Below are 23,004 nucleotides of genomic sequence, written 5' to 3'. Positions count from 1 at the left end.
CTCGGCCCCCGCCCGCGCGCGAGGCTGCCCGTGGAAAGCCTCAGCAAACCGGCCCGCGCTCTGCAAACCCGAGGGACCGCAGCCCGTCCTCGCCCGCGGACTTGGGGCTCCCCGCCGGAGCTGGGGCCCGCGGACCCCCCCCCGAGGACCCCCCCCCCGCCCAGCTGTGGGCGGGGCCTCCCGGAGCTCAGCGCCAGCCACGGGGCTGCGGGGGGCGGGGCTTGGCAGCGCAGGGATGACGTCGCCGCCCCGCGCGCCCTGGTAACGGCGGCGCCGCGGCTCCCGCGTCCTCCTCCACGTCCCCGCCTCCCTCCTCCTCCCTCCTCCTCCCTCCTCCTCCCTCCGCAGCCCCGGCGGCGCCGGTCTCGCCGGCTCCGTGGTGCCAGGTGGGAGCGGGACCTGCGGGGCCGCGCGGCCCTCGACGCCCCCGCCAGGCGTCAGCTGAAGAGCGGGCGAGAGCGGCCGGGCCGTGCACCGCGGCCCCTCCCCCCGCGCCCCTGTGGTCCGCGGCCTCGGCCCCGGCCCGGCGGGGCTGCCCCGTCCCCGGACCGGGGTGACCCGGGGGGGCGTCGCGGGCCGGAGGGCGGCCGCGGCCGACAGGCGCCGGGGGTCGGGTCCCGCAGCGGCCGCCCCGGGCCTTGCCCCCCGGCCGCCGCCGCCGCCGCCGCCGCCGCTCCGCCGTGCCCCGGGAGCGCGAGGAGCGGCGCCCCGGCCGGGGTCTGCCGGGAAGATGGCGACCCCGGGCCCGAGCTGGCAGCCGCAGCATTACGGCGGCGCGGCGGCCAAATTCGCGCCCTCGCCGGCCGCCGCGGCGCAGGCGGGGCACGGCTTGGACTACAGCCAGGACCTGCACCTGAAAATGAGCAAGAAAATCGCGCAGCTCACCAAGGTAAGGAGGCGGCGGCGGGGTGGCTCGGCCGCGAGGCCCCCAAGACCCCGGCAGACTGGGCGGGAGCCCCGGAGACGTCCCTGGCCATCCGGACGCCCCGGCGGCTCGGCTGGGCTCGCGGGACCTGCAGGTGAGGATCTCTCCACGCCCCTCATCGCACGACGAGAAGTCACTGTAGTTTCGGGCTCCTGCACCTGCCCGGACTCCACGAGCCTTCACTCCGCCGGATGAAGTACAGAACCGTGTTCGACCCAACGTGACCCAGGACTTGCCCAGTTAAATCTGCCTTCTCCCCCCACCCACCCCCCGGTCACGCACTTAGGGGGAGAATAAACCTGAGCCACGTAGGAGGGTCAGACCCACCTTGCGTGCCATTTGGGGGGATTTCTAATGAGTCATTCCTTATTCTGACAGAACGTCAAGCGAGGCTTCTTAGATGAATCATGTGTCTGCACTCCGTTAAGTGTTTGGATCTGTCAAAAGATAATTTTCAAAGCTCATATAAGCCAGCAGATTTGGTCAAGGGTAGTTCAGAATGGTGAGCCTCTTTCTACTTACTGGCTGCCGGTGGTGAGAAGGAGTTGGTATCTTGCGAAGCAAGAGCGATTCAGACCGACTGATTGATTCTATTGCTCTGCTTAGATCTCAGGAGCAATCGTTCAGTCCCCATTAACTGCGAACAGGTGATCCCTGGTGTCTGAAAGTTAGTAGAGGCGATTTTAATGTGCTTTAATTAAGCTGAGTCGCCTAACCACTTGTTAGTGGCCTAGGTATGATGAGAGGTGAGCATCCTGGGCGTTTACTAAATAGGAAAACCCCGAAGTCTCCTTTCCTTGCCTTTCCTTTCCCTTTCCCTTCCCTTTCCCTTTCCTTTCCCTTTCCTTTCCTTTCCTTTCCCTTTCCTTCCCTTCCCTTCTCTCTTTCTCTTCTTTCTTTTCTTTTCTTTTCTTTTCTTTTCTTTTCTTTTCTTTTCTTTCTTTTCTTTTCTTTCTCTTCTTCTTCTTCTTTTTAAAGATTTTATTTATTCATGAGAGACACAGGCAGAGGGAGAAGCAGGCTCCATGCAGGGAGCCTGACCTGGGACTCAGGTCACCCTGGGCTGAAGGCAGACGCCAAACCCCTGAGCCACCCAGGCTGCCCCGAAGTCTCTTTTCAACTCCCAAATTCCCATTCTGTAATTCCAGTACTAGTTGAGGCTGTTGAGAGGGTAAAGTAAAACAGAGTTGGTTAAAAAAAAAAAAAAAGGAAGTGAAATGGGGCTGGAAAGAGTTGGTAAAGATAAGATTTTTGTGAAGAAATGTGATCAAGGGTAGAATGAAAAGTAACCTGAACTGAGGAATGAGGGCTTCACCAGAAGAGCAAAGGATTACGAGCAAGTACCTAGTGGTGAAACTCAGCCATCCCCAACAAGGCAACACTGGGGGGAATTTTGTTTTCTGATTTTTGTTTTAGGTCCACGCTGTCTCAGAGTTCGCTATGTGCCCAGTTTTTACTGTTTCCTCTTGTGACGGATGGTCTCAATATTCAGAGAAAGGAAGGCCCAAGAAGAAACAATAGTATACCATCAGGGCATCTATACATTTGGGATCTCAAAACCAGGTTTCCTGAAATCATGTTCAGTCTTCAGAATAATGATGTTCAGAATGGCGTACGTGGATGTTTATGTATTCTGATTTCTCATGGTGTGTACATAACACTCATTGTTCTGATTGTAAATTGTAACCCTCTAGATTCCTACTGTAAGTAACAGAAACACTAAGTTGGTAGTGGAACTGTGTGCAGTGTAACGAGGTTTCTCATCTCTCCAGTAAACTACTTTTCTTTTTACTGATGCTTTTTCAATATTCTGTTCTTTTTCACCAGAAAAAAAAATTCAGCACAACTGTTAAATTTGAGAGTACTGTTAGAAGCTATCATATTCTCTGTTTACCCACCTTAAATCTAGTGAGACAGGAAGCTGCCCCTATACCAGTGCTCATCAAGGCTTGAGTGCTGTACCTAATCTTTACTGTTACTTGAACTCTCTGAGTTAGTGTTCATAGTTACAATCTCTGAAAACTCATGCCACTCCTCTGCTAAATACCTCAGACATTTAATCCCTTGTACTAGAGTTTCTCAGCCTTGGCACTATTGACATTTTGAATTGTCTAATTCCTTGTTTGGAGCAGGCAGGGCTACCCTGTGCATTATAGGAGTTTAACAGCCTTCCTGGATTCTGGGTGCTTCCTTGTAGATTCCAGTAGCACCCCACACCTGCACACACCATCTTGACAGTACACATGTCTCTAGACATTGCCATATGTTCCCCGGGAAGTATGAGAGCTCATTCCATGTTGAGAAGCACTGACTTCTACTGGAATATCTAGGGTTGCTCCTACCCGTGTCTCTTGCATTTATTACTAAGATATGAGGATGAGATCATCAGATAATAGGACTCTGTTGCAGCCAACACCCTTTAGTTTCTGAAGCATACAATAAGGCATGCTTCCCTTATGTGTTATTTTGGAGACTGTCAAATTTTACAGTCATGTACACTTCTTGTAAATACTATACTATAAGAATGATCTCACGAGTAATAATATGTCAACTCTTGCAAACTTAATGGTATCTACTGCATAGAATTTTCACTTGTGAAGAGCTTGGTAATAGATTCACATCAGTAGAGGTAGATTGGAAGCTTAGCTTATATTTCAAAATTAGACATAAACATTAAAATAGGATTTTATATCTTTTAGAAATGAGTCAGTAGTACTCAGCTCTTCAACATTATAGTTAACATGGCTTGGGAATCTCTCTTGAGTTAAAACTCCTGTTCTGCTGCTTACTAGTAATATGACCTAGGGCAGGTCACTAAATTCTGAGCCTCAGTTTCCTAATCTTTAAAAGAGGAGTGATTATACTATAACTTTCTAAGGCTCTTAAGTCACGCTGTCACTGAAAGAGAATCTGTGGCAACAAAGTATTAGTAAAATACTGGATGATATATTTTTAAATTGCTCCTCTCTTTTTAAACTAGTCTGCATTTAATAGCATTGTTATATTGGAGTTCTTTTGAGAGTTTTCTAGGAAACTCTTTAAAAATATTTACAGTAATTGTTCTATTTGAGTAGCAGAGTTTAAAGTTTTCCCATGTATTCCACATTGTTGTAGTACCGTATTGAAAATACATGCATTTTTCAGATACTTGGATAGCTATGAAAGGATAAGGATGAAAGTAATCTGTATTACAATTTTGTACCTAGTAAGACTCAGTATATTTTTAACTAAAAAGCCATCTCAGCTGCAGACATATTTGTTCAGGTTCTGTTTCCTTAGAACTTAACATAGCAGCTGTTTCCTAGAAAGGAGACCAGTAGTGGTTTTTAAAGCACCTTTTCTGTAAGGGACATTTTGCTAAGTGTTAGAGATCTAGCAGAGAGCAAGACACAGTCCCTGCCTTTTAAAGTGAATCTGTTGTATTTAGGCTACTCTTTTTTTTTTTTTTTTAGATTTTATTTATTTATTCATGAGAGACAGAGAGAGGCAGAGACACAGGCAGATGGAGAAGCAGGCTCCATGCAGGGAGCCCGAGGACGTGGGGCTCAATCCCGGGTCTCCAGGATCACACCCCAGGCCGAAGGCGGCGCTAAACCACTGGGCCAATGGGGCTGCCCTATTTAGGCTACTCTTACTAAATTCTAAGAATTACTGTTAGATTCTTGAGTCATGTCATGGCAAGTTTCTGGGATTGTTGATGGCTGAACCATTTCAGGATAGGCAAAGAAGTTGGATGGGTTGAGTTATGTTTAGTGGGATCATATTTGTGTACTTAGAGAAGTACTCCACTGTGTTGCTTCTTTAGTGCGTTAGAGTGAATAGCAAAACTTGTGGAAAGTAATTATAAAACAGCTTTTTTTGTGTGCTACTCACTGTGTCTTTCAGTTTACTCTGTGAGGCTGGCTCATCCTCTGCCCATAGATAAACTTTTCTGGTTGCTTTTATTTTGTTAATTTTTATTTATTTATGATAGAGAGAGAGAGAGAGAGAGAGAGAGAGAGAGAGATTGAGAGGCAGACATAGGCAGAGGGAGAAGCAGGCTCCATGCACCGGGAGCCCGACGTGGGATTCGATCCTGGGTCTCCAGGATCACGCCCTGGGCCAAAGGCAGGCGCCAAACCGCTGCGCCACCCAGGGATTCCTCTGGTTGCTTTTAGATCATACGAATTGTCCTTCAGTAATTAAATAGGAGAAGTCTCAATTTGATTATTAAAATGTCCAGTGCTGGGACGCCTGGCTGGCTCTGTTAGAAGAGCATGGTATTCTTGATCTTGAGGTTGTAAGTTTGATCCCCACGTTGAGTGTAGAGATTACTTAAAAATTTAAAAATAAAAGTAAAATATTCAGTGCCAAGGAATAAAACCCCCAAGCCAAACCTACGTTAAGGATGAAGCTAGCCCCCTATGTCCATTCCCAGCTCTGCCTATTTATTGTAAGGGGGAAGCAGATAATTGAGGAAGGGGGGCATCATTGACTTTTTTCTTCTGGCTAGGCTTTTCTACTCTTGCTTTGTTTTGGCAATCACAGTTTAATACCCCCCCCCCCCCCCCATTGGACAAGGAAGAAGGGAAGAGGGAAAAGATTGGCAGCAAACTTTACTTGAATAGTGCATGGTGATTTAGCTTCAGTGCTATTGTGGATTTGACCCACATTTAAAGCTCATTCTTTCACTCCTGCATCTTCCACCTCCCACCTTCATTGCTCAGGATTCCTCAGGTTGCTTGACAGTGAGATTGCATCTGTATTCTGGCTGGTTCTTTCTTCTTCCTCAGTCTCTTTGATCTGCCAGGGCCCTCATGTTTATTTTGCTGAGATCTATTCCACGTCAGGTAACCCTCTTGGATAGGCTCAGATGATCCCACCCTGGCTTACTCTGTGTCTTTCCCATAGGGCCCATGTTGGTCCAGAGGGAGCATTCATTCTCTGTTCAGGCAGACTCTGGTACTGGTCCAAATTCAGCATCTCATTTTCTCCCACATGCCTTTTCATCCAGCTTCTCATCCTTTAGATTTTTCAAGGATGGATCAGGTGCCACTTCAGTGTGCTCTTCTAAGTGCTTGAGACACATATCAAGATCTTCAAGTAGTCCCATCAAAGCCTTTTCCTCCAGGCCTTAGGTGAGTGGCAAGCATCTGTCCTTTCTCTTGAAGGCAAGATACTTGTTCCTATAGCTGTCCCCAAGGAAACATTCTCCAAAACTCTGCTCTGTAACCTCTTTGAGACTTTTCTCACTAATACTGGGTGTAGGAGGTAGCACATTTCAAGACTCCTCTCTTTAGACTGCCTTTTTTTTTTCTTAATTTTGAGAATATTCTGGCACTTGTTTTAAAATGTCAGTTGTCTTTTGTTCTCAATAGAAACTTCCTTTTTAATATCTTGTTACATTAGCGGCTCATCCAGTGCCTCCTTAGGTGATTGTACTTTTGATACAGTTCAGTCTAGCCATCACTAACTGACATTACTAATATAAGGTAGGCTATAAGGTTCCAAAGAGCAGGAGTTTCTGTGTGTTCTCCATGCTCAGCATCAAGTCCTTCTTAAAAGTCTTCTTTTAGTACTCAGTTTATGTCCTGCCCCCCCTCCCCAAAGAAACAAATAATAAACTGCCCTGAACAACCTAGGCCTTGTTAGGCTTGCCTTACTCTGAATTACTGTAACATTTATTGTCTGTACTTCTTGTTGATACTTAATAATACAGATTTGTAAAATAATTTTTATTTTGTTTATAAATATTTGTTTCTCTCATTTAAATGCAATTTCCTCATCTGTAGAGACTATTTTTCATGTAACTTTAATATGAATACTTTGTGCATAGTATAAAAGCTTAATATTTATTGATGGTGGTGGTGGTGATGTTAATGATGCTGTACCAAGTGATTTTGTTATACAGTAGAGTTAGTAAATATTCCTGAGGACTGTGTAAGCTATTCTTCTGGGTTAATGCTAGATCATTTCAGCTGAATTGAATTACTTTTTTTTTTTTTTAAAGATTTTATTCATTTGAGAGAGAGCGTTAGAGCATGATGGGGTGGAAGGTACAGAGGGAGAGGAAGCAGACTCCCTGCTGACCGGGTTCCATGGGATCATGACCTGATCTGAAGGCAGATGCTTTAACCTATTGAACCACCCAGGTGCCCCTGAGTTAAATTACTTTTACATATTTACATGTTTTATTGGCTTCCTCTTAAACTGCTTCAAAAGCTATATTATTTTATAATATACTTATATTTTTCATGCAAAAATAAAAGTATAAAGCACCTTGTCTAAAATATAAATATTTGTCATTGCAAAAGTTAGGTAATTGATACCAGGTTCTTAGCAAATAAAAAAATAGTCTTAAAAAAAAAAAAAAAAATAGTCTTATGACCATTTAATACTAACTGCTTTTACTATATCCCAAACCAGACTATGTTAATATACTAGTGAGATTTTCAAACAATTGTATTTTCTATGCATTAAATACAACCCATATTTCAATAGTTGGAATTACCTAGATACTGTTCCATAATGCTGTTTGGTTTTGGTTATGACCTGGATTGTTTCAGTTTAGCACATACCGAATATCTTTTCCCCCTTTGTTTCGTTGCAGCTTTGCCATTCTCATATGCAGTACCTTGGATGTAATCTTTTAGTCGTAGTTGAGTGGTTTGAATTAATATCTTTATTTTACCAATGGGCACAAAAACTTGATACGCTGTTTATCAATTGTCCAAATGCTTGTAAAGGAACTGCCTTTATAATTAAAAGGTTTAGAGCTGGAAGAAACCATAGATTCTGACCAGCCTAACCTGCTCGTTTTATGCATGTGGAAGTTGAGGGCCCAAAGTCATTTGAAGATTGCACAGCTTGTCACTGGCAAAACCTGAACACGACCTAGGTGTCTGGATTGGTAGAAGAGAAGGGCAGCTGTGTTGTGATCTCTCTTTCCTGTGTCTGCCTTCTAATACTACTCTTCATTTCCTCATGCTGGAACCATGTGTTTACCATCTGAATCACAGACTTCTGGTGACAGTGAACCCATGTGCCGCCTCTCCCATACACTGAACAACCTCTGGATTTATAAGTTGTATCGTATGTAATTGTAGCTTTGGAACGCTTGTAACAGAGCTATTTTTATGTAATTTCAGATAAATGTCATAATATTTTTATGTTTTTATTAACAGCTTTAGTCATTCCAGACTTAGAAAATGTTTTAATTACTTTGATTTGGAGACTGTCATGCTTGGTGTCAAAGTTACTACTGGGTGATTATTTTAAATGTTTTTCCTTTGCTTGCTTTCTTAATTGGATCATTGCTTAGATCTCATTCCTGAAGACAGGAATTTGGAAGTTTTCTGATTTTTTTCTTCCTCCATCCCTCTTTCTGTGTTTTTTGTTTATGAAAATCCTTTACAGTCTTCTAGTTGCCAGCCTCTTAAAAAGTGATATGAAGGATAAAGTTTCAGCAAAATGTGAGTGAAGCAATCTGGTAATTTTCTTTTTAAGATTTATTTATTTGAAAAAGGGCAAGTGAGCATGCATGAGGAGGGGCAGAGGGAGAGGAAGAGAGACTTTTTAAGCAGACTCCCTGCTGAGTGAGGAACCTGACACAGGGCTCAGTCCTGAGACCCTGAGATCATGATCTGAACTGAAATTGAGTCAACCACTCAACTGACTGAGCCACCCAAGTGCCTCACAATCTGGTCACTTTAATTCTGAATGACAGTAGAAAGTGATGGGGGGGGGCAGGGAGAATTAAATGATATTCTGTCTTTTCAATTTATCTTATAAGATCTAAAAAGTTTCTAATCTTTGAACATTCACATAAACTTGGATCTTATGCCATGAAATGGGACTGATGTGAATGATGGAGATTTGTTAATGCCATATTTGTTTTTTTATCACAGGAAGTTTTTATTTTGTAGAGCACTTATGAGTGAGAAGGACATTAAATAATTCTATCTGAATTGTTACTCTCTAGTCCTTTTTGGAGATAAACACCTGAGGAAAGGTGGGAGACAGTATTTTATGTTGCAAATGTGAGTTGAGCCACAGAGACTTGTTTAGATTGACCCGGGAACATAACAGTTCTTTAAGTATTATTGGAAAACTGCCAATCAATTAGTATACAAAAAATTAATTTTGGGAACACCGGTCTTTGCAGATTGGGGATTGCCAGTTGTTGTCAGTATTTTGGTATACTTAACATTTGAGACCAAAGCAAATATTTTAGAAGGCCTGGGTGGCTCAGTGGTTGAGCGTCTGCCTTTGGCTCAGGGTGCGATCCTGGGATCCAGTCCTGCATCGAGCTCCCTGTGGGGAGCCTGCTTCTCCCTCTGCCTATGTCTCTGCCTCTCTCTGTGTGTTTCGTGAATAAATAAAATCTTCAAAAAGATAAACTTTATATTCTTAGCTTTCTATTAAACTATGACAGTGAGTGCTATCATATGTAGGTCTCAAACTTCATTATTGATTATATCTTTCCTAAAGCTTTGTCAAGAACATATAATATTAGTGAAGTTGAATGTGTAAATTTTTTCCTACATTTTTTACCTTTATCTTGAGATACTAAGGGAGGTTAAAACTACCAAAGAACCTATAGTAGATGGAAAAGCAAAAAACTTAGTGATCAACCACAATACTTGGGATTTGGACAGTTTGGACTCAGGTCCTGATATGCCACCTAATTTATTATATAGAAGATAGGAATTTTAATGACTTCTAAAAATTACAAATCTGTATTTCCTTGTTTGTATGTATACCATCTCTATTTTGAGGGTTAAAAAGGTTTGAAAATGAAAATTTGCTTTACAAAAATACATTGCTAATATTTAAGTTATCTGTGAAATTGATAATTTTAGTAAACTATTAGGATAAACCCTATTCAGAATTATTGGAAAATGAGTTATTTTAGTTGACAAGAAGTTACCATAGGTATTAATAATTTTCTGCCTTCCAAGATAATATACTTACATTTAAACTGTACCATTCATAAGCTACATGGAGTCTGAAATTTTCTTTCTTTTTTTAAATATTTTATTTATTTATTCATGAGAGACACAGAAAGAGAGAGAGAGAGGCAGAGACACAGGCAGAGGGAGAAGCAGACTCCCTGCAGGGAGCCTGATGTGGGACTCGATCCTCCGTCTCCAGGATCACGCCCTGGGCCCAAGGTAGGCGCTAAACTGCTAAGCCACCCAGGGATCCCCTGAAATTTTATTTCTGGGCAAATTCTGTTACTCCTTTTTTTATTTGCCCTGCCTCTCTTGAAGCACAAAGTTGGAATATGAACAAATTTTAGACATTGACTTTCTGGTTGGGAATATTTAGTTTATTCTGCTGAATGTGTATCTGTGTGCTCACATTATTTGCATTTTTTAATTCTGTTCCTCCTGAAGTACTTGGTAACAGAATTTCATGTCTCTCAGAAAACATTTCATAAATGAAATGCTAAACACCTAAACAGTGAAGTATCCCATTCTTATTCTTAGATGTTTTCTCTAGTGAAACATTTTAAAAACAAAGTGCATGTGATTTTGAGAAGTTGTGTGTGTGTGCATGTATACATGTGTGTTTGATATAATGGTCTACCCAGAGTAACAAAAGAAAATACACCTAAATATGCCTAAAATAGAGTGTATAGATCCGTATGGTTGGTAAACTTCTGTTGGAGGCCTAGTCCATGAAAGATGCTGTGCTAGGCACTATTGATTTTTTATTAATAGTAATTTATCATTCCACTTCTGGACTACATATATTTTTCATTTATCCAATAGACTTGTGAGAAAATATGATCAGATAAAGTAGGTAAACATTTTAATCAGCAGATTAATCTGACAAATTTTAAAAACTTAATTATGGGCAACATTTGTTTGTTTTGGGTATAACTTATGTATCTAATTTTCTTAAACTAGGCTAGTGCTTTCCAGTGTCGTCTTCAATAAGATTTTAAATAATTTAAAGAATAACATTGACACATTCTCTGGTTATAAATCTGTAACATATTCGTCCACAGCTTAAAGAAGGTAGGGGGAAACTTCAGTCTTCCAAAACCCAGGAGTTAATGGGTCAGTATTAGGTTTAGGTCTCTCATGGGAAGGCCAGAGAGCTGTAGTCCCAGAGCCATATGGCCCAGTGAGGCAGCTGTGTCCATCATACAGATTAGAGGTATGGGTTCAGTAGGTTAGACACCAGTCTGAATTTCAGGTTCACCGCTTAATAGTGTTTGACCTTTGATAAATTTTAACCCGTGAGAGCTTCAATCTTCTCATCTGTAGAATGAGAATAACAAAGCTTACCTCATAGGATTATTATAGAGACTAAATGAGGTAATTTGTACAGGAGAGGAGGTCAGTAAATGTCAATTTCTATCCATTTTCCAGGTCCCTAACCCTTGGTTCAGCCTTTAACAAGTATGTTGGGTCTCCTCGGTGGCTCAGTTGGTTGAACATCCAGCTCTTGGCTTTGGCTTAGGTCATGATCTCTCAGGGTCCTGGGATTGAGCCCCATATTTGGCTCTGTGCTCAGCATGGTGTCTGTTTTCCCCTTGTCTCTCCTTCTGCCCCTTCCCCTGCTCATACACACTTGTTTTCTCTCTCTCTCAAATCTTTTTTTTTTAAAGTATGTTTTTGTATATATTTTCTTTTTTGATAGAGATATAGTTTGTATTATTAGGGACCACAGCAATCAAAAGTAAAGGTTTAACAGCAAATAAATATAATTGATTCTCATTGAGATGGTTATGTTCTATCAAGTATGTTCTAGGGGATATACAGGGTTATGTTCCTGACACCCTCTGGTCACATTTTCATCAACCATTCAATACCTAACCTTGTTTTATGTGTTTCTGTTTAATGGCACCTATTTAATACATATTCTCTATTCATGAAGGGTGAACTCATAAGCAACAGCACTGTAACTCATGCGTGAATGAAGCTTATCTAATGTGCTATGAGTGTTAGATTGTGAGGTTACATATAAATTTTAGCAAGTAGGCAAACTTGGAAATATGGAATCTGCATAATGAGGCTCTACTGTACCTAAAAATGTATACAGACCTTTGAATCTGCTATTTACTTAGCCCCTACTCTGGTTTTTCAGCTGTTGTTATTATGGGCCTCTGTGACTATGACTCTTATTAATAATACCCTGAACACCCTCACATGAGTGCGACTTTGACTCTTATTATCTCGCTAAGCACCCACAGATAAAAGGAGCGGAAAAGATACTGGGGGCAGGAATATTCATCTTTTGTGTGAGTTGCCAGTTACCAAGCACCACCCTACAATCATAAACATGAGGCAAAATTACAGGATTCTCCCCTTGTATATAAACTGTGATCTTTATAATCTGAACTTGAATCTACCACATTGCCCTGGGTCAGAAGGAATAAAATACATAAATTATTCCATGGCATGGAGTGAAACCTTTGAAAATATAATGTTGACTTAATTAGGACTTTTTTTTATATTCATCATTTGCTTAATATATGTTTGCAGTTACTTCCCTCCCAGCAGAAACTGTCAGTGTGGGAGTTGTTTTTGTTAAAAGCCTTTGTCTAGGTATCTAAAGATAACGAGAAATCTTATTCTCTGGGGTTCAGCACATTTGGTTGGAAATTTCTGAAGTATCTTTATGCAACATTGAGAAAACTTAAACTATTTAAATATAGAATATTTTGGCAGATAATTATACTTGACCTATGCCTTTTTTACATGACCTAGAAGAATGTGTACTTTCAATGTTGTTCATATCTGTCAGTACTTTTTGGTCCCAATCCTCTGGTGATTATCAGAAAATACTGGTGGAAAGGAACCTGGATAAGAGCACTCTGTAGCCTTGAAGGAGTTCGTAAAATTAACTGGCCTAGAGAAAGTACGACTTTGATCTACAGCCAAGCCTGTCCTTTGCTATTGCTCTCTTTAAGACTCTGTGTATCTTTAATTTCAATCCTGAGTCACTCATGCTATTTGTTTTCTCTGTTTCTTGACTGTGGAACATTGCTGGAGAAAAGTATGGAACTGGTCTCTGGCAGAATAATGCCACTCTTCACTTCCTCACCCCCAAAAGGCTCTATATCCCAATCCCTGGAGTCTTTGAATTTGTTACCTTACATTTGCAGATGTGGGGATCTTGAAATGGAGAGATTATCCTTGCTTATTTGGATGGTGCCAATGTAATCACAAGAATCCTTCTCAGAGGGAAGGAGGGAGGGAGGAAAGTCAGTCAGTGCCAGCGTGATGGGATGTGAGAAAGACTTGACCAGCCATTACTTACTTTGAAGATGAGAGATGACCATGAGCCATGGTGTAGGTGGCCTCCAGGAACTGGAAAAAGTAAGGAAATGAATTCTCCCCAAGAGCCACCAGATTTTAGTCCATGAAACTCTTTTGAGACCTGCAGATTGTAAGAATAATAAATCTGTGTTGCTTTAAGCCATTAGCTTTGTGACAAATTGTTATAGCAACAAGAGGAAACTAATGCTTGAACTTTAGTCTTTTCATAATATAATCATAGAGTGATATATCATCATATTTGCCATTCTGTTGGTTACACAAACCAACCACAGCATACTAGAGGTGGTGACTACACAAAGATTTCAATATCGGGAGGCAAAGATCAGTGCAGGCCATTTTAGAAGCTTCTTCCAAGACAGAAGGAGAATTGATTGTAGTGAGAATGAATTCAGAGTTTGAGAAGGCCACATAAATCCAAGTAGAAATAGCAAACATTTGGATATTCATTTTGAGCTAAAAGGAGAGATCAATATTAGAAAAAAAAATTTAAAGTTATTAGCATATAGTGGTAATTAAAACCATGAGCGGTTCGGGCTTCAAACAGAATAGAAAATATTTATTGTAGTTGCTGAGGGAAGGAGGAGAAAATCACTGACAAGAGACAAGTGAGAAGATCCAGGGAGATGTGTTGTCCCAAGAGGAAATTAGATGTGGTGTTTGGTCTTAATTTAAATGCTTCACAGTTTTCTGGAAAGTCCCATGGAGAGGATGATTGCTCAAGTGTAGGAGAGAAGAGAGCAGTTATGAAAGGTTATTCCAGAGTCTGAGTTTTGCCTGATGGATGTAGCAGAAGGACTGGAGTTAAGAAAGTTAAGGGACTTCAATAGACAGTAGTTGGGTTAATCTGCCCTTAGGCTACATGCTACATGGGGAGGGAAGTGAGGTTAGGACAGAGTTGACGGATTAAGGAAATTTTAGGAATTGAGAGGACCATTGGTGTGAATGTAGATAATGCCCAAGGTTGAGGGTTTACAGCAAAGAGTTAAAATGTGAGAGGGGGGCTATTTCTGAGGTGGAGTAAGTTAAAATAAGATGCAGGATACAATCTTGAGAATGTTGACAGGGACTGACAGGAATCCCAAAGAAGTTTATAAGTGTGATCTTTTATTATATATTTATTTATTTTTAAATATTTTAGTTACTTATTAGAGCGGAGGGAGAGGAAGTAGCAGACTCCCTGCTGAACGGGGAGCCTGATGTGGGAGTCATCCCAGAACCCCAGGATCATGACCTGAGCCAAAGGCACATAACTGACTGAACTACCTAGGCCCTCAGATCTGGTCTTTTTATTATTCATGTATTTTTGAAACCACCTGAGCTAATGACAGTTGGGATAGGAGGGAAATTTGTGAGTCTCATGCCTAAATCTACACTGAATGTGGGCAGTAACTTTGAGGATGGTTTATTAATATAATGAGGGAGGGGAGTAATAAAGCTAAATAAAACGATTTGTCTGACTGTGCCATGTTGCCCTTTTAGAAGACAGCATTAAGTAACTAGGTGAATGCCCAGATCACTTCCAGGCCCCAGGATGAGTTAGGTACAGCATAGAGTATGGCTTCTGGTGGAAGAGAATCCGTGTCTTTGGCTGAGAGGGGCAGACGTGGAGTTCTGAGAATGTAAGGAGTAGGTTTTATTTGGGTGGGTGGGTCATGGGTGTTTGATCTAATATTTAAATATTGACTCAGATTGCTAGGGGGTAGAAGGCCAGTGGTAGAGGAACCAGGGGATGAAGATGGATACTAGAATTTAGCTTGCAGCCATTCTGCAGTCCTATGGCCAAAAAGGTGGAATATATTGTCTAAGAATGCAGAATCTTATTTAAAATTTTTTCATTAGCAACTAGAAAATTAAAAGTCTTTAATAAGTATTAAACAAGAAACTAGAATTTTTAAGAAAAACGTCATGTATTTGTAAATTGTTTAATCAAACTGTCTTTTCTAACATTATTAATTTGTTTATATAAAATTTCTGCATAAAAAAATAAAATTTCTGCATAGTTTGTCATCCTTAAAATAAGATGAATAAAAATACCAATATTCTATTTAATAGGTATAGGGGTATATTTTTAGGTTTTACCTTTTTGTTGGTTGATACTTAAATCTGAAAATCACATTTTATAAAATCTAAACCTCTTTTAGAAAACTAGCATTGAAGTTATTTAGCAAAAGAAGAGATATTGTGCCAAATATAGCCTCAGGAATTAACATGTCTGAGGTATGGAACTTTGCCTATTGTACTTTATTCCTATACGAATAGTCCTGCAGTAGCCATTTTGAGTGTCTAATAAATGCTAGACACTGTGAGCAACAAAAGAAGCCTTGGAACTCATCCATCAGGAGCTTTCAATTGTACAGATACACATGACAAAACATACCCAACACAAAGCAACATTTGGCAACCCTCTTGATGTTTCATGTTACCTGAGTGAAACTCTGGCCAGATCAGTAAGAGCCTTCTGAGTCCTTCATTTCCTTTGCTGAGCACACCTGCTTCTACCTGGGGGAGAGGAACTGAGAGGACCGTTGGTGTGATTGTAGATAATGTCCAAAGACTGAGGGCTTATAGCAGGCTTGTCTCATGCATATCTGGTTATAGTTTCTTGGAAGGACCATATCAAGAAGCAAAACAAACCAAAGAGTGTGTTGTGCAGTACTGTGTGTCAGACACTGTGTTAAGCACTTTACATGTATCATGTTTCACCATTATAACTTCACAAACTAGTATTCTCCTCACTTTATAGGAAAAAACCCTAAAGTTTAGAGATGTTTAAAGTAATTTTCTCATAGGCAGTTATGAGTAAGGCTAAGCCTGGTCACCTGTCTCTAACATACTTGGAATTCTGTGTAAAATCTCTAGCCTGCTTTGTTCAAAATGGTTAAGACCAGAGCACATCTGGAAACTTCATGCCAGCTCATTCTGTCTGTCTGTCTTACCTCATATCTCTGTGTAAGGTTGCACATGCAACCTGGGTCCGGCTGCAAATGCAGGTCTGTGGCTCATCTAGCTTATCCTCAGGGTTCCTTCCTTCCCTTGTGTGCTTAGGTTTTTTATACTTCCTCTCTAGAACTCTTGATCCCTGCTGAACAGACTTCTCTGCAGCCACATCTCCATCAAATACTGTCTGCTTATTTTAATTGAAAACCTGGCTCCTTCCCCAGGATATTGCTTTTTTTTTTTACTGCCTGCGTAGGTGACCCCTACTCATTTTCACGCACTGCACCAACCAGATGTCCTAGAGACAACATCTTTCTTCTAGCTGTCATTGCAATCTATAAACCTTTACTCCTAGACTTTTCTGGAAATACTAATCTTGAGATTTAGGCCAACTGTTTCTTCCTCTTGTGCCTCTCTCTCTCTTGCTTCCCATGCTCAACAGAGAGTCGCTGTCCATGGTGGCCCATCTGACATCCTAGTCTCAGTTTTTGACCTTGCAGATTTTGTGATCTTTACCTTTATTCAAGCTACTCGTACATGTTTCCCCCTCAGTGTTAAACTCCAGAATGATATGGAAGATACTCTAAATATTTGTTGACTAAATCAATGAACTTCTTAGCCTTTCATCTCCCTTCCTTTCTCACATTTTACCCATTCTTCAGCCTCTCTGGTTTTTTTATCTATTCATTTTCTTCCTATTCATAAACCCTTCCTTTCACTTCATTTTTTATCTGTCCTAGACTCCTTGCACTATTACTGCAGCCACTGTCTTGCCCAGTTTTTTCCACTACACTTTCCAGACCAGCAAGAGGATAATATTGGCCAGATGTGCAGCGTGTTCACACTAGCATACATATGTCAGTAAGAAAGCAGAATGTCCTTGCAGACACCTCTAGAATGGACACTGGTGGGAATACTTACATGTGAGTGAGTTCCAGGGGAGGGATGTAACTGGGATGATAATATCTGTTTTGTTTTTTTAAAGATTTTATATGGGGATCCCTGGGTGGCTCAATGGTTTAGCGCCTGCCTTTGGCCCAGGGTGCGATCCTGGAGACCCGGGATTGAGTCCCGCGTCAGGCCTGGCATGGAGCCTGCTTCTCCCTCTGCCTGTGTCTCTGGGCACCCAGGGATCCCTAATATCTGGTTTTTAATGAATATCTTCTGAAAAGTTTAAACTTTAATTAGAAGTGACTAAACAGGGATCCCTGGGTGGCGCAGCAGTTTGGCGCCTGCCTTTGGCCCAGGGCGCGATCCTGGAGACCCGGGATCGAATCCCACGTCGGGCTCCCGGTGCATGGAGCCTGCTTCTCCTTCTGCCTGTGTCTCTGCCTCTCTCTCTCTCTCTCTCTCTCTCTCTCTCTCTCTCTCTGTGACTATCATAAATAAATAAAAATTAAAAAAAAATTTAAAAAAAAGAAGTGACTAAACACCTAGAAACAACAGGACTAAGTTTTTCTCTGCCAAATAGTTACAAAGATTCATAAAGAAAATGAAGTTCTGTCAGGAAAATGGAGAGATTTTTTATGCTATGATTTGTGAGTGACCAATCTGTACTTACTAAATAGGTTATAAAATAAACTGTTTTTATAAAAATGCAATGGTTTGGGATCCCTGGGTGGCTCAGCGGTTGAGCATCTGCCTTCAGCCCAGGGCTGAAGGGATCAAGTCCCGCGTTGGGCTCCCTGCATGGAGCCTGCTTCTCCCTTTGCCTGTGTCTCTGCCTGTCTCTCGCTCTCTCTGTCATGAATAAATAAATAAAATCTTTAAAAAAAGTTTTTTTAAATGCAGTGGTTTGAAGAGTTTATATTAAGATTATATATTAAGCAAGAATAGCCTTTTCATTAAACAGTAAAATTTTCTGGCAAAATAAGACTCCTGGATGAGAGTAGATATATAGAATTCGATATAGCTAATTCATTAATAAAGCATATATAATGGTAAAATGTGAAGCACTGGTATAGTGCTTTGTGATAAGGGCTCAATAATTCTTATGCATGTTTACTTATCATGGTTATAGTTGGGTGCACAACATCTTGCTTCAAGTAATTATATATTTAGTCATGACACAATTCAAACATAGGTTGCAATAAAGGGTGAAAAAGACCGAAATAATTCCAATAAGTGGAGAGAATATTAGAAACAAGCTTTCAAAACAAATAAGCTGGAAATCAAACCCTAGGAAATGATTTCATTGGATATGATAGTTTCTAAACTTAAACTGTCAAAATAAATGGGGAAATTAACAAAATTGGCAAAAAAAATTGGGAATGAAAGTTTCAGTGAAGTGAAAGGGAAGAAAAATGTGAAACACAGCCTCTACGGTGAGAGGATGGGCTTGTTACCCTGCATACACATTCCAGTTACCTGTTGCTTCATTGGTTTTCCATTGCTGCCACTCACACCACCCAAAAATCTTGCAAAAAAAAAAAAACCCACCATTTTATTCTTACAAATTCTTGGGTCAAGAATTCAGAGACAGTAGGGCTGGTTTGTCTGCTCCACGATGTCTGGGTTTTTACATGGGAAGACTGGAATGGATGGGCGTGATTTGTTCAGCTGGGAGTTGAAACAACTGGGGTTGGAGAATCTATTTGCAAGATGATCTTTCTTCCTCTGGTGACTTGAAGTTGGGTGCAGCTGGGGCAGTTGACCAGAGGACCTATATGCCCTCTCCATGTAGCTTTAGTTTTTCACAGCATGGCAGCATCTGGAAACCGAGCCTTCCAGAGACTGAAAAAGAAGCTGCCAGGCTTCTACTGATCTAGGCTTAGAAATCATTATCACTTTTGCCACATTCTGTTTGGCTATGAGTGAATCATTATGGCCAGCCTAGTTTTGAGAGACTTGGACTCCTTGTTGGGGGATTGGCAAGGTCATATTGCAGAAGCGCAGGTGAGGTAGGAAATATTGTGACCATTTTGGGAAAACACAATCTGCTAAAATGTATACTTTCTGGGAATGGAAAAAATTAACCCACATTTATAGCTTTTTCAGAGATTATCTACAGACTTTTAAGAGAATAAAAAATAGAGATGGTAACCTAATATAAATTATTAGGAAAGAGCTCTTCCTGCCATTTGAACACAAATATAGAATCCTCAGATTAGTAGAGACACTAACCTGTAGCATTTTAAAAAGGCATTATTAGATTTATGGTAATATGTGGCAATAAGAAAGGCTTTTTTATTATAAGCATAGCAGAGAGAGCTTATACTATATGTTGGCATGCACTTTGGATATTGTCACTCCTTAACTACTTGTCAGTTTTCTACCCACTGGGACAATACGGTAGAGGACCATAATTTGAAGACTTTTTGAGAGGTTAGACTTGAGATCTTTGAGATTTTGGATCTTTGTCTCAGTGGTAATAGTGCATGTGTATTTTATTGGGCAGCAGCCTTTACTGGTTTCAAGTTATGCTACATTAATTTTTAACCATATTTTGGAATGAAGTTCTCAATCTGGCTAAGCTCTTTTTTCTATCCTCTTAGCCCTTTTGAGAAGGGGGCAGATGGTGACAGAAGTAGTGGCTGTGTCAGGAAGAAACCCAGATCTTTAGCACATTGGTTAGTGCCCTCGCAGACCAGACTTAGGTAGGACGTAGTCCTATCTAGGAGGATTTAAGGGGGTTAATGATCTTGTGGTTTGAATATGGAATATTTATGATCGTTTTTTGTCTCTTGGCTTCCTTTTATCACAGTGTCAATGCTCAGCATGTGTGAGTGCCCAAGTTTCATCACTTTGGAAAGGAAGGAAGTTCTTAGTAGATCATATGAATAGCATCAGTTTGGGAGATATTTGAAGATTTTAGTAATGGAGCTTATAAATTAACTGCACAGTAGAACTGTGGTTCAGTAGCCATTTAACTTTGATACCCAATGCCAGGTGATGCCCTTGAGTAAGACCAGGGATATAGTCTGGAAAGCATAAAATGTTGCTGTGGACAGTAGAACCCTAAATTAATTTCAGGAAGCTTCTGTCCATTTTATCTCTTAAGATTGTCATCTGGCAGACCTGGATGTCTGCCATCACCTCAAATGCTACATGTCCAAAATTGAATTAATCATCTTCTCCATCAGACCTCTCCCACATGCCAAAGAATAAAGAAATAAACCAAAAAACCCAGTTTCCTTTCTCAACTGTCACAATGTTGTCTGACCCTACTCTTCTTTTAGAGTGGAACTTTGGAATTAAGTTTTCTTCTTTTTTCTTGCATTTTTGTTTCTCTGATATATTTTTTAGATTTTCCATTTTATTTGCCTTTGCCCCAGGCAGGAATCCATGTAGGCCTTGTTTTGTAGTCTCCTGACTTTAGTAATCTCCCCATTTCAATTTGTCTTGTTTAGTGCTGTTTTACTATTAACAAGCTTAACCCACACACAAGTACTTATTGTCTCTTTTGTTCACTGGACCAAATCTAAATTCTTCTGCATGAATTTTGCTTCTCTGTGGGGTAAGGGGATTCTACAGCTTAAGCATCTGTACTGGGGTTCTGCAGGGAAACAGAGCCAATAGACTGTGTGTGTATGTGTATATACCCTATGAAAGCAAACCAGAATCTAAGCCTGTAAAGTCTCAAGGTTACGCAATCTAAACCTAAGGACACCTAATCACGAAGAGCCAACTAGGGTTTAAGTTGTAACCAATCAGGTAATTGCTTTGCTTTGCTTCTACCTCTTCTCTATAAAAGTCTCTCCCCTAACTCCTGCCGGTGCAATGCTCCTAATCACTTTTGGTTTGGCAATGCCCAATTTGACTTAAGTTTTGCTAAAATAAACTCTTAAAATTTTAAATATGCCTCAGCTTATCTTTTAGCAATGTATGTTAGGAAATATCAGTATGATTTATTAGTAAGTATTGGCTCACATGATTATGGAGGCTGAGAAGTCCCAAGATCTGTATAGTCCAAAAGCTGGAGACCCAGGGGAGCTAATGATGTAGTTCTAATCCCAGGGCAGGAGAACACCAATGTTCCAGCTCAAACAGGACTAAAGTTCTCTCTTAGCCGTTTTTATTCTATTTGGGTCTTCATTTTGATTGATGAAGCAGTCTGCTTTACTCAGGCTACCAATTCAGATGTTAATCTCATGCAGAAACATCTTCACTGACACACCCAGAATAATGTTTGACCATTTACCTGGGAACTCCATGTTCCAGTCAAGTTGACACAAAAAACTCACCATCACAGCCTTCAATTGGAAAGGTTTTCTTCCCTCATTGCTTTTACTCACAAATCAAATGGCAGACAGACAGCAGACTATAGTGAGAAACTGGGGAATAGAGAAAGAGAATGGAATAACATTGAATAGTGCCAAGGACAAAGGGTAGGTGAAGGACTAGGTCTGCAGGGCTTGTTGCCTATGCATTAGGAAGGAAGGATGTGGAGAGGACTAGAGGGAGAGAGGGGAGCCTGGAGTCAAAGGGAGAGGGGGTTTAGAATATGGAAAAATGGAGAAGGATTTTGGAAATGTGGAACGTGAGACTAGGAAACAGAAGAGGGAATTGAGAGAAAGGGAAAAGCTAAAGTCTACAGAGGTGGAGCTGACAGAGGCTGTGTGAGGGAAAGGCTGTGTGAAGGAATGCTCAGTTTGTGTTGTCCAGGTGGGAGCAGGAACATGATAAGGATCAGGCCTCAGAGATGAAGTAGAGACTGTAGGCTTTGTAGGAGGAAGAAGAGAGTAGGCTAATAGACAAAGAGCATGGCTTTTGGGGATCCCTGGGTGGCGCAGCAGTTTGGCGCCTGCCTTTGGCCCAGGGCACGATCCTGGAGACCCGGGATCGAATCCCACGTCAGGCTCCCGGTGCATGGAGCCTGCTTCTCCCTCTGCCTATGTCTCTGCCTCTCTCTCTCTCTCTCTCTCTCTCTCTCTCTGTGACTATCATAAAAAAAAAAAAGAGCATGGCTTTTGGGGTGATAACCAAGACATACAAATCATTAGTTGCCATCACAAGTCATTAGGGAAATGCAAATCAAAAGTACAGTGAGATCACCTGCTAAGACAGTTATAATAATTTTTTTAAATGGAAAGTAAAGTGTTGGCAAAGATGTGCAGAAATTGGAGCCTTACATAGTGCTTATAGGATTGAAAAATGATGCACCATTTTGGAAAATAGTTTTTCAGTAGGTTAATGTAGAGTTACCACATGACCCATCAATTCTAAGGTATATACCCAAGAAAATAGAAAATATGTCCACACAAAAATTTGTACATGAATGCTCATAGCAATATTACTGATATGATAATAGCTAAAAAGTAGAAACATCCCAAATGTCTATCAGTTGGAATGGGTGAACAAAATGCCACATGCCCATACAGTGGAATATTATTTGGCCATAAAAAGGAATGAGGTACTGATCCATGCCAAAACACTGATGAACCTTGAAAACATTTAAGTGAAAGAAGCCCAACACAAAAGGCTATATATTATTGTATGATTTCCTTTCTCTGAAATGTCCAGAATGGGCAAATCCAGAGATAGAAAGTAGATTAGCTATTGCCAGGGGTTGGGGGGGGAGCGAGAGTAACTACTGATGGATATAGTTTCTTTTAAGGTGATGAAGATGTTCTGTAATTAGATAGTGGTAATGGTTGTACAGCCTTGTGAACTTACTCGAAACAATTGAATTTTTTACCTTAAAAGGATGAATTTTATATAGTATGTGAATTATATCTTAAAGCTGTTTTTACGTTGCAATGTTTAGTTACTTAAGGCTCAATAAGAGCATTTTTTGAGCATAGGACCCATAAGATAAGAAATCTATGTGAATTTCTCCTGCTTTAATTTTTTTTTCTAAGCAATAATATATGACTTCATAGATATGATGAGCTACTTGCATTATTCCAGTGACTGTTAAGTAAATGT

The 23,004-nt window shown here is 40.9% G+C and overlaps 1 protein-coding gene across 2 annotated transcripts in view; it reads left to right on the top strand.

Annotated features, from left to right (window-relative positions):
* The first annotated feature begins 697 nt into the window (after nt 1-697).
* The window catches only part of FAM184A (family with sequence similarity 184 member A), a 106,499-nt gene continuing 84,192 nt past the window's right edge, over nt 698-23,004 (top strand). For both annotated transcript variants that reach the window (XM_055311648.1, XM_055311647.1), the window contains exon 1: nt 698-889. In XM_055311648.1, the coding sequence (XP_055167623.1) occupies nt 731-889 (159 nt within the window). In that variant the 5' untranslated portion in view covers nt 698-730. The remainder of the gene's footprint in view (nt 890-23,004) is intronic.

The sequence above is a fragment of the Nyctereutes procyonoides genome, unplaced genomic scaffold (assembly GCF_905146905.1).
Source record: "Nyctereutes procyonoides isolate TBG_1078 unplaced genomic scaffold, NYPRO_anot_genome, whole genome shotgun sequence".
Lineage (NCBI taxonomy): Eukaryota > Metazoa > Chordata > Mammalia > Carnivora > Canidae > Nyctereutes > Nyctereutes procyonoides.
This window is presented reverse-complemented; position numbering and strand designations above follow the sequence as displayed.